General features: G+C 40.0%; 1 protein-coding gene across 16 annotated transcripts; it reads right to left on the bottom strand.

Moving 5' to 3' along the window:
* Positions 1-1,541: 1,541 nt before the first annotated feature.
* LOC124660412 lies at positions 1,542-11,045 on the bottom strand. 16 transcript variants are annotated; one of them, XR_006989882.1, is made up of 10 exons: positions 10,392-11,045; positions 9,956-10,043; positions 9,716-9,858; positions 9,525-9,603; positions 9,337-9,443; positions 3,426-3,658; positions 3,226-3,294; positions 2,326-2,438; positions 2,131-2,223; positions 1,542-1,821 (listed from the first exon to the last, which is right to left on the bottom strand). XR_006989882.1 is itself a non-coding variant. In XM_047198221.1 (7 exons), the coding sequence occupies exons 3-7, from the start codon at positions 9,749-9,751 to the stop codon at positions 6,501-6,503; spliced, it is 519 nt and encodes a 172-aa protein (XP_047054177.1). In that variant the 5' UTR covers positions 9,752-9,858; positions 9,956-10,043; positions 10,392-11,045; the 3' UTR covers positions 5,132-6,500. The 16 variants fall into 16 exon arrangements, 3 of the variants coding, with proteins under 3 accessions (XP_047054177.1, XP_047054179.1, XP_047054178.1); XR_006989880.1 differs by having other exon boundaries at positions 2,124-2,218; XR_006989883.1 differs by having other exon boundaries at positions 2,131-2,218.
* Positions 11,046-12,331: the final 1,286 nt, after the last annotated feature.

Here is a 12,331-nt window from a genome sequence, read left to right as displayed (position 1 = left end):
TATATTTATCCCCAAAAATATGTTCAGATATATATTGAAATATATGCACGAATGATATGTGCAAGGTATGCCATGCGCGCATGCACACTAATTGTATATACTAGATTTAGATGTGCGCCTTGGCGCACGATCCCGTGAAATTCGAATAGATCCACATTTAAATAGAAATGCATTTTAGAGGATTTAGAAAACAAAATTAATAGAGTGATATTATAACTAAACACACAAATTTGGAAAAGAACATAAATGTTTATACACAATCAAGAAAATAGCTAAATATACTACAATAAGTAACATTTTGTATTTCCTTTTGTCAATAATAGAAGGTACAAAAGTTATAACATCTAAATAATCTCGTTGCAATTCGATCTTTAGAGGCCACAACGCATCGAAAACATAAATCTAATGTAGGTGCACCGCCAAATGCTAACATCACTGCCATCACCAAATGGAGGACCTTGGCCCTGCACCGCCATGGAAGACCTCTACACTGGGAGCAGACACAACAACGTTTCTCTGGCCTTTTACCCAGCAAGTAACTGTATTACTCCCCTTCCCAAAGCCACTGTAGGAAATAAAAGGTATCTTCATCTTCATTTTTTTTTGAAAGTTATCTTCATCTTCATTGAGCACACAAGGAGAGTGAGGTACAATCATATAATGCAAAGGAGAGCCCCTTAAGAACCTTTTTTTAAGCATATAAGCATGCAACAATATCTCATATAATCAATCTTATATTATGAAAATGAATAAAAGAGATTAAAGATCAAATGTGAAGAAAAATCACGAAATCTTGTACCTCAAAACATGATAGTGCCCTTATTTTTATGTGCGCTGTGATTCTTACATTTGCGATCTGCCCAAAACATTTTTACCTCAAACCGTAGGCCAGCAATCAAAAGCGTCCGACCAGCCTGGCACTATATGCACCAAGAAGAGGGGAAGAGGATAGAGGCAGCAGCGTGCGTGACGGGAATGGAGACAACGGAGCTTTGTAGCCGTCGCACGCAATGAAATTAGACAGCGACTAACCTCACCACAACGCCCTTGTACGTATGAGCGAAGACAGTCTACTTGTTACTTTCTATCATTATATATGAACTAATGAGGGAAGTATACTAATGACTAAACTGCAGAACTTGCAAAGTAATTATAAAAGAAAAATCTCAATTTAGCTAAAAATCCATGTATATCTCATATCTTATCATATACACAAGCAAAGATAAAACTAAAATAATGCTTGACGCCACCCATACAAATTTAAGGAGAATATAGGAAAATAGCTACCATTGCACATATGGTGCGGCACATATGCCTAATAACTTTCATAACACACGATGTATATGCTCCTTAGGAACCTATAAATATCTGGAGGTAGGGGAGATAATTTAGCCACCGGTTAATTATTTCTTCTACTTCCTCCGAACCCTCAAGGCCTCAAGCAATTTGCCAGAATCATTGCATGCTTTATTCCATAAACAAAGTGCACCCTCAGCGAAAGGAACAAACAACACTAAAATCAAGTAAGGCAACACGCAGAGGGAAAAATAGCGGATGGCAGATTTCTCATGACCTTACTATTTGCATACACACCCCAAAAGATGCTCATAAAAATATTAGCAACTATACACCTTGAAATATTTGTACAGGGATTAGAGAGAGAAGCAGAGAGAGGGCAGAGAGAGTGGGAGAGAGAGGACCTACATGTATGATCTTTGGTTGCTTCTCTTGTATGAGCAAAATATCGCATTCAATTGTTGGATTGCATGGACAACCAAAATATTGTTCTTTTATGAATTCGTCACGTGAGGGGAAAATATGCTGCAGTTTAACACAACCAATTAGCATTCTGGAACTAAATCTGTACTAAAAAGGCATAATTCGAGCAATTTTATTTTTCTTCTTTTTGCAGCAAGTACACAATACCATCAGTCATCACTCGGTAATTTATTCAGCCCCAATATCCATCATAGAGAGGAAAATCAAATTTACATGTACAATGGGAGAATTCATCTGATGTATGTGTAGATTAATTAAGCTAGCTACATAGTTTAATAATTTCGAATGTATGAGATATGTCTAAACATAAATAACAATATTCATAATAATGCAGAGGTGGTTACAGGCTACCATCTTGACATTTCCGCTTCCAGGGAGCAAATTCTTGCAGCCAATGATGGTGCTGTGACTATATCTCAAGACGTCATCTCTCTGTAGTCTGTACTGAAGTGACCAACTTCTTAAAAGAACAACATGCTTAAGTTTTAAAGCAACAAAGCGAAAGCATGCAGAGGAATGAAAGAAGTACCATTCAAGATAGCTCACCTCAATGTACATTTTTGTCTACTATTTCAAGATGATAACAATATGCTATTTCTCTCACATGGCACAAATGCAGCATATTCAGAATTCAGTCCAAACAATTCGCTACTCTTCATCTACAAAGGCGAGAAAAAGCGTGGCATTATCAATACAGATAATAAGAATCTAGAACAATACACCACACAAACACATCAGGCAGGGCATCAGTTATTATACATAGCAAAGGGAAAAGTATATTGCAAGGAAGGTTTCATGTATGGTTCCCGCCATTGAACCACCAGCTATATACATACAATATGTGACATTCTTAGCCAGGGAAGCATAGTTAAAAAACTATACATGGAAACGGTAAATCCCGAGTAAAGCTACAACCTTAAATTGATGGGACCAATCTCCTTCACCAGCAAGTCTAACAAAAGCTGATTTCCTGGGCCATTTCTCTAGCCATCTTGGAGGAAGATCATGAATTAGTATCTAAAAAAAGCAAAGATACTAACAAACTGCTTTTATGTACTAAGTTGATAAAGCATGAGTAGGATAGATGGGAGTGAGAGAGACTCAGGTGTATTCTGGAAACCTCAAGTTCATTGTTGTCGTAACTATTTTAAAGCCATAAAAAAAGGCAAATACATGCTTGAGCAAAAAAATGATCAGTAGGTTGGTTTACTGCTGTCTTAATTTGAGTCATGCTTCATTTGAGTCATATGTTCTCTTCAAATATATCTTAATTTAGAGCCTCTTAAATTTAAATCAAAAAATTATTGAAATAACTTGTTTCAGTAAAAAAAATATACGTAGAAATGTAACAACAAAATCTCTAGCAAATAGGCTTGAGGTACAAAAGAGCTTTAGATATTGAAAATACAACCAGCTGTCAATTACATGTGTCCAAGCACCAAGTACCTTCGAAAAGAACCATAGCTTTGCATCATACAGTCACTTCAGGAAGCAGTTAACCAGCTGTCTACTAAACTGTCCATTAGACACATAATGTTAGCTGCAGCTGGTATAATCTACCAAAGTAACTAAGAGAAATAGAAACCAGATTTGCAAGAACTGAAACCAATTATAGTGTAACATGCCAATGGAAGTAAACTCATTACCTAAAGCTGAATGGGGCATTGCAAGGCATGATAATCATCAAATTTCTTTAGGAGCTACTTGCTTGCTAGAGGTGATTCCCTCGAGGATTGTAGAGACTTCTCTTCCTTCTTGTCATGACGAGAGAAAGGTGAAACGGGGCATGGCCAGACGTGTACTATGTGCTTGTCCAACAACTCTTGCGTTTTCTCCAGTTGAGTCAGCACTCGCCTTGTTCTCATAGTTAAAATCCATTCTCGAAACAACATTGGGCTAAAATAAGTAATATCATTTGATGTTTCGCTGAACTATTGCACAAAAGATTGCATCTAGATATGTAAAGCAAGCTTCAGGTCTGATTCCGGCAGAAGCTAAAAAAGCAATACTTGTAAATTAAAAGGAACAAATAATCCATGTCTAATCCCATAAAGCATTTGGAGAACATGGAATGGACATAAAATAGAACCTAGCAACCCAAGGTGAGTTGTTTTGGTGTCCATCCTAAAGCTGGAAGATTTAGTAGAAGACAAATTAGCTAAACCGGGATCACCATAGCGGAAACGGAAGAAACCAAACTCTAGAGATCAAAAAATTCAGTAGCACATGCTTGCTATGCTGAGAAGGAAAGACATCTAAAATATCTACCTTGTGCGGATAAACGCAGCAATAGTAAATGATACAAATAAGCAAAGTTTGCATAATTTGATTGCGAGTACCACCACATGCTACTCTCCGGTGGATTTGCATGCATAATTTGATTTCTGGGCCGTAAGTTTGTATCCAAACTAACCCATAAATTTGTAGTGCCATCCAGAAAATTACAAAAAAAAACAATCTTACAAATGGCTAAGAGAACATCATGCAATGGGTGTCGCACATAGCGGAGAATGGCAACCCCAGCTATGTAGACCTGACACTCTCAAATAACTGATCCTTTCTTTAACTGCAAATAAGGAATCCTTGTACTACCTCATAGGAGACACCTGAGGTCATATACGCAATAAATTAACTTTTACCGATACTAATGCAGAAATCCGTGGGAAAAGGATATCACTCATTGCATAATTACTCCTGTAGTAGGCTAGCACATGGGTCAATGACAAATCGAAAAGAATTTTTAGGACAAAAATGGTGAACACACAATAGATGCTCTACCCAGGAAAACAAACCAAAAGCAATGCCAAATACAAAAATATTTGCGTGGTCCAAACCGTGTAAATTTTAAAATTTTAACTCTCATTTCTATCATTTGGTGAAGGTTACTCTTCACAACAACGCACTTTTGGAATGAGATGGAGGAATCCAATACAACTATAGAAATAGTAAATACAATTCATGTGCACGTGGGCTTCACACATGGATGTCTTATGTACACATCTGAATTAAATGGGCATAATCTAAGCAGAAGAAAGCTCCGCTTTGGCTATGCGGCGGGCTCAGCGACGAAGCTCCGTCGCTGGTCAAGATGCAGTACCTTTGTGAGTACCAATCGTACCGATTCGTTCAGATATGAACAGCAGCGGCTTTCGACGGATCAGGAACAGCAAGAAGCGAAACCGGCCGATGTGCAACTAAGCGGTATGTTGTTCTTTTCGGACTCGTTGATTATTAATTTATCCAAGTATCTTATTGACAGCTCTGAAATCCTCTCTATCAATTATTGGCATGCTAAGATTTCTTTCCTGTGTTGGCCTAAATTAATTGAAGCTTCATTCTCTCGGCATGAAGTCTGGCCCTAGTCATGATCTAGCTTTTCGGAGGTGCTGATTCTATCAGTGAAGCTCTGGATGAGAAGGGCCTACTCGGTGGCAAGCAGCCACAGCAAACAGGAAACTGCAGGAGCTGAACGAACATGTTTGATCAAGATGACGCGCCATCAGCTGGTATGTTCTTTTTTTCTTGAATTAATAAAACCGAACTCTTTTTTACATACATATTGGCGTCACGAGTCCCATGGAATCCAGAAAAGATAATGTATAGTATATATGGAGCAAATACAAAAAGTACTTGAAAACTGAGAAATAATCATTCTCACAAATAGTGCAATTATAGTATCTTAGCATGAAGCTCTGGAGAGCTGCTACAGGGCTAAACCAAGTTGACCTTGATTTTGTCTTCCCCTGGATCCTTCCACTCGTTGGTACATCTAAAGGGCTACCAGGCATATAGCTCTAGAAATGAGAAAGACGACCATTATATATAGCTCAATAAGTGAGAAAGAAACCATATAGTTAGTGTCATGAGTCCCATGGAATTCTAGCCTTTTCTAGGGAACTCATCTCGCTTCAGGAATCTATAATATCTAAATAGGAGCAACCCACTAAGTTAAATTCTCTCAACATGCAAGCTATCCACCTCAGCAATCATCCTTGAGCAATCATAGCCTGCCACATCATCAAGTTTTTCTACAATTATTCTATTTAAACGAACTGACAATTTATCATTTTTTCTACCGAGACACGGTTTAGTTCCTGTCTTGGCTGCTGCACGCCCACTCTTCGACATGGTTTAATTAATCTGCACTTCCACTTCCATCGTCTTCTTCCCATCTACTCCAATCTAATTAATTCACCCAACACAAGACATCACTACCGCTTCCTTCTTGCTCGGTTCATACAAATCGTCACCACCTGTCATGCATTGATGCCTCCTCTTCTCTACAAATCCATTAACAAACCAAAAGACAGTGCAGTGCCGCCACATCACCCAACTAGCCTCCATGTTAGCAAGTCTGCCATTTAATTTTGTAGGCTCTACGCATATCTGCACTTCCTTCGCCAGTGTATGCGCATGTAAGTTTCCTAAATTTTCACCACAAAATTATTTTATTACTACCTATATAGGTTATGGCTTCTCGATTCCTCTTCCCACTATGCAATTGAACACCACTTGCTTCCTTAAACTCCCCACCACGACTCTATTATTCCTCCACTATGAAGCTCGCTCGGTGCTTTATTTGTTCATTCTTAACCTCCAACATGCAAACATGGCGGGGAGCAACTTTTCTATACATCCACCGTATGCAAGATCACTGCTGAGGGCAACATCTGGGATCATCACAAGCTCTATGGATCACAAGCTCTATGGATTAAAGTGCATCAGCGAGATCTTAGTATGCTTGACGACCTCGACTGGCACATCGAGCTCAAGGTACTACAAGCTATACATTGGCTGATTGTCTCCATCGGTTGATATCTTGAAGATAAAGTTCGAGTTTTCCTCTCTTTGTTATGCATTTTGCTTAAACCACCAGTTTGATTTGCATCCACGCCACCGATATCTGAATCAAAGATCCAACATCAAGTCATCGATCAGAGAAAGGTAGCTTCTGTCGCACAACAGACTGCTTGCATTACTATTTCTCCAAGCACGCTTTCAATGGTGTCCGGTCTCAGAACAGTTCTCGCTCTAATGACATTTGCTGCTTTTTTTTGGCTCTATTTACTAAACATGCTATTTATATGAATAATATTTGGGCAGGCGTATCTGGCATAGATGCACTTCTGCTTATGGAGCTCCAAATGACAATGCATATTTTTGTTCCATCTATAACTTAGCGAGTGATGCATTATGCTCCGTGACTTCAAATTTTTTGGACCACTACTAATTCAAAATCCTTAGGTTGCTCGACAGATATTGGATGAAGTGTCTGTACTATCTACCAAATTAAAGAGGTATGAGAACGTAAGAATCTTTCGTCTCTTTTGTGGTCAGAGTAAGAAGGAATGCAATGCTCCAGTCAGATTATTGAAATAGTTTTATCTGACTCAAATACAGTGTGTGTGATTATTGAAATAGTTTTATCAGAGTATTATATTTTGTGTAATTTTTACCTGACATGAATAAAAGGGACACAGCGGCAGCATGAAGCTTTGGCTTTATATGCTGGTCCTCTTCTCCCAAATATCTGTTGACAACATTTTAATTTTTGCTTTATATACGAAATTATGATAGCCTCCATCATATTTCCTGCAACGTTTAAAGAAAGACATCTGGAGACACAGAATAGTAACTTGATTTGGTGATTTCAGGGCTTGGGGTAATGTTTCTGTGCCATTCAAGTATGCAAACCTGCTGATTATACATCTTAATTTTGGGGCATCTACATGTTGAGGTTACCATGCCTATTTTTTCTTCTTTGCAAGGTTTCTTCTATGTAAATTTCATACCGAGTTGGAGAAAAGGGAAAAAGTGGAAAAAATGGATTTTTTTTGAGAAAGAAAAAATGGTTTTTGATTCAGGAACAATGTCTAATCATGGCCCGGTTGTACAAGTGCATAACATGAACAGCCGAAACACATTTCTTTCATTGTAAAAGAAATATATGTTGCTTGATTCTAACAGTTTTTGCAGCACCAAATTGTTCTATTTTTATATAGGAACCTTTCCACTTACACTAAGGGCTTTTGGTCCCCATTTCAGACGCATATTACATGTATTCATTAGTCAGTATTTTTCTGTTGATATTCTCAAAGAATTTTTTAAAACTTCCCGCTGCAACGCGCGGGGTATCTTCTAGTATCAATATTCCTTTGCCGCCCGATTGGTTTTTATTGGAAAAACATTTGTTAGTGTTGTTACCGATCCTTCATCTTATTTCATAGGGATATATTAACTTTTATATATGGAGCATAATAGTATAACTAATTAGAAGTGCCTACAAAATGAGTAATAAATTTTGCGAAGACTCTAGAATGGTTATCTGGATATTATTTATATGCATCCTCGGAATTCCAAATGGTCATGCATTGTACGACGAACATTGGAAAAATTACGATATATGTTGTATGCAAACGTGATGGCTGGGGCTCAGAACTGGACTGCCCATAGAACAAATCAGATTACTGATCCACCATAAACTTAATTGAAGAACTAATATTCGACAAAGGTGTATGTAACGACCTACAAATTAAAAAGCTCATATTGATCCAAAGCAGTGGGTAGGATGCAGAATCAGAAAAGAAAGATCATGTGAAGACAAATTACCTGACATAGCACCTGAAGATGAACACTCTGAAAAAGGATAACAAACAGAGCCAACTGATACGGCCGAACATGACTCAAATATTGCTGTTGAAAAGAACCTAAAATCACACTTTATGAAAGTTAGAGAACTAAATAATCAACCATCGCAAGAAGAGCAAAACAGGAAAAGTAGGTTGCAAGAAAACCACTACTGTACTGATCATACAAATTTTCTTTTACACTAACACCAAATACACCTAAAGGATGAACAAAATATTACTCTATGCATGCATTAATCTGACAGAGATAAAAAAGACATGATACGTAAGCTAATATTCCCATATACCCTATAAAAATGGTGTCACTCAAGATTTTTTTATTTTGATGAAAATGGAGGGTAGGCTCGCAAAATAAACTAATTTTGACAGAGAAGTATTGTGATATTGCCTTGACTACAACAATGACTAAGAAACTGAATTCTCCACAATATGCAAAATGCAACCGTGACTAAGAAACTGAAATATGCCTGCCCGTGAGGGACCTCCAGCCAATGCTGGCCTACGTCGGTGCATGCTTCCCCCCTTTTTTTCCTGCCTTTTTTTTAGATTCTTCATTTCTGCCATAAGGCATGTCATATTCAAGAAAATTGCACTTCACCGGTTCAGATGCAAAATAAAGTAGCATCCCTCAAACCATACCTGAATATACCATGGCCCCAACCTCTCTCCTGAACACAGATCGGATGAATTGCGTTGCAAGTTGTTAAAACCATAAAGCATGCCAGTGTTAAGATGCAGGTTGTTCAAACTGTAAAAACAAATTCGCCCAAACCCAGCTTATATTTCTAATCCTAGCGTAAAAAATGTAAGTGTTTTCTGCACATAGAAATTACAGTGGAAAATACGTTATGCTGCTAGGTAATGATGTGTTATAAAAAACCAGACCCAGTGAGCATTAAAGTCTACAGACCTTAAACTTTGAAGCACTGAAAATGAGAGGATGTAGGTAAATATTTGGATTCAAGTGCACTGCTAGTGGGCATACCATCAACCCCCATCCTGCCGGAATTGTGTATCCTGTCGCCAATGTTAAAAATTTGAGAAGTCTGTTGTATCCTGCGGAATTGTGTTTTCTGCAATTGTATAAGGGGGCCTTACCTTTGAACTGAACATCATTTAGGGTCTTTCTCAAAATGCAAGGCACAATGTTGGCCAACCGGACTGCCTTGTTTACTACCTACAAAAACATGAGGCAAAAATCAAGAGTAATGAATTTGAGTGTGATTATGTAGCAGAAACACATTTTTATTCACGGCTGGGAGAAAAATGGATGCCATGGTGTCGGCTACCTGGATGCGAATGTCATGGATTTGTACTCCTTTCATGTAACTGTATTACCATCCAAGTCACTACCTGCCTGGTAGCTGGTTCAGAACTGTTTCACACTCCACCCAGGACCAATTGCAGGAAGCTTATTTTGACAACCTACACACTGAAATAGGGTACCAACATTTTTGACAAATTACAAACATGAAAGAGTTTGTGCATTAGATAAATGTGTCCAATATTTGAGGGTAAATAATTAGTACCATATACCACGGAGAAGAATTACTCTAGTCAGTTTTTAGACCATCGACCCATGACCACCGCTAGCGACTCCATCTCTGCTCTTGTAACCTGAAACAAAGACCATGCACTAAGTTTATATCTAACCCAACATGTGCACCACAAAGACACACCACTTCAAACCTTATAAATAGGGATGCAAAATATAGAGAGCAAAAAAATTCTAAACCAATTGCAAAAGAATTGCTACCATTGGATTATAAATTGCAGGATAAAGCAAAGTTAGTAAATAAACGCACAATATCACATGGATCAACCTCTCCTGCACCCTCGCAGGATTATTGTATAACACCTTCTAGACAGAGATAAAATAGCATCTACATGATGATTAGTGGGAAAGAATTGAAACACGGTTAAAGAAGAGATGAGGAGGCAAATAAGGAAAAAAAAGAGCATCACCTCATCTCCACGTCATGTCATAGCAGTCATTGGAGCTCGGTTCCCTGCTGTTGCTGCTATGCACGAGGAAGATTGTGAGACGAGGAGGCAGTCCACAGCCGAAGTGCCTTCATCCATGGCTGGAGGTTGCAGTTCACGGCCGGCTGTACAACTCAAGGCGCCGGGATCCGCCGTCCCCGCGCCGACCGCCGGGATCCGCCGTCCCCACGCCGACCGCCGGCTCCAGCTGCTGCTGAGGCAGCCCCGATGCGGAGGAAAAGGAGGATGGCTGGGCGAGACAGCAGCCCACCTTGTACAAGGCAATGGCGGCCTCCTCCTCTCGCGCTCGTCGAAGACCGAGCTCCGGGCGAGCAGCAGCGGCCTCCTCTTCTCGTGCTCGTCGGAGACCAAGCTCCCAGGTGAGGGACACCAGCGATTGGGTGAGGAGAATGGCGCTGAGATCGGGAGGACGACGACATACGGCGGAGCCTCGTGCTCCTCCTGCTGAGCACCAGGGAGGAGGCAGGATAGAGGAGAGAGGGAGGAGAAGAACGTGGGGAGGGGCAGGAGCGGGCGACTCGCGAGCGGATTGGCAGCCGGCGGCTAGGGTTTCCTAGCGTGGGATTCGCCTTTTATACCATCAGCGAAAGGTCGAAAGTACCCCTATCTACCCAGAGATATTTTGGACAGCCGGGGCGAGACCAACGCGACCCGTAAACAACCCACGCCGATCGATGCGTGGACCCGACCGACCGTAGGACCCAAATGCAGCCAAACGCGGGTAGATGTTTGTCATCGCATGGATTTCACTAGCGCCAAGGACTGATGAGGTAAAAGTCAACCGCGTGCTCTGCGCCAACCAGAAGCTACTATGCTGCAGCAACGAGCGGTTTAGATCGATTTTGGGCCAGTCTGTGTAAAAATTGGACGGTGCACATTCTCAGAGCGCTGTGAAGCCCCCTATGGGGGGCATCGTTTATACCTTTAGATATTATGAGGCGACTTAATCAAATGTGTTTTCATTCGAGAGAACTTGTCAAGATTCAACAAGTTAATTAATTTATCAGCGCTAATTAGTTGGTCGCCTGCTTGATGCGCAATTTAGTGTCGTTGGCCTATATATATATGTAGGGTTTAATTATGGTTTAGGATTTAGGATTAGCTAGCTAGGGTTTTAGGGGTAGGGTTAGGGTTAAGGTTAATTAATTAGGGTTTAGGGTTTAGGGTTTAGGGTTTAGGGTTTGGGGTTTGGGGTTTGGGGTTTAGTGTTTAGGGTTTAGGGTCTAGGGTTAGGGTTTAGGGTTTAGTGTTTAGGGTTTAGGGTCTAAGGTTTAGGGTTTAGTGTTTAGGGTGTTTAGGGTGTATGTTTAGGGTATAATTAGGGATTAGGGTTTAAGGTTTAGGGATCATCGATCGAGTGCACACACACACATTATTAGAGGCACCCGCGCCAATTTGTGCATAAAGTGCATGCGTATATATATAAGTGTGTTTCTTGGCCACCAACGATATATAGATCTAGAGAGAGATTGAAATATATTTAGGGTTTAGGGTTTAGGGTCGTTTAGGGTCTAGAGTTAGGGTTTAGGGTTTAGTGTTTAGGGTTTAGGGGGGTTTAGGGTCTAGGGTTTAGGGTTTAGTGTTTAGGGTGTTTGGGGTGTCCGTTTAGGGTATAATCAGGGATCACGGATTAGGGTTTTAGGGTTTAAGGTTTAGGGATATCATCGATCGAGCTAGTGCACACACACATTATTATAGGCACCCGCGCCTTTGCGCATAAAGTACATGTGTATATATATAAGTGTGTTTCTTGGCCACCAACGATATATAGATCTAGAGAGAGATTGAAATATATTTAGGGTTTAGGGTTTAGGGTTTAGGGTTTATTAGGGTCTAGGGTTAGGGTTTAGTGTTTAGGGTTTAGGGTTTAGGGCTTAGGGTTTAGGGTCTAGGGTTTAGGG

Source organism: Lolium rigidum, chromosome 6 (assembly GCF_022539505.1).
Source record: "Lolium rigidum isolate FL_2022 chromosome 6, APGP_CSIRO_Lrig_0.1, whole genome shotgun sequence".
NCBI classification, from domain to species: Eukaryota; Viridiplantae; Streptophyta; class Magnoliopsida; order Poales; family Poaceae; genus Lolium; species Lolium rigidum.
Note: the sequence above shows the minus strand (reverse complement) of the source record. Positions and strands in the feature narration are given on the sequence as shown.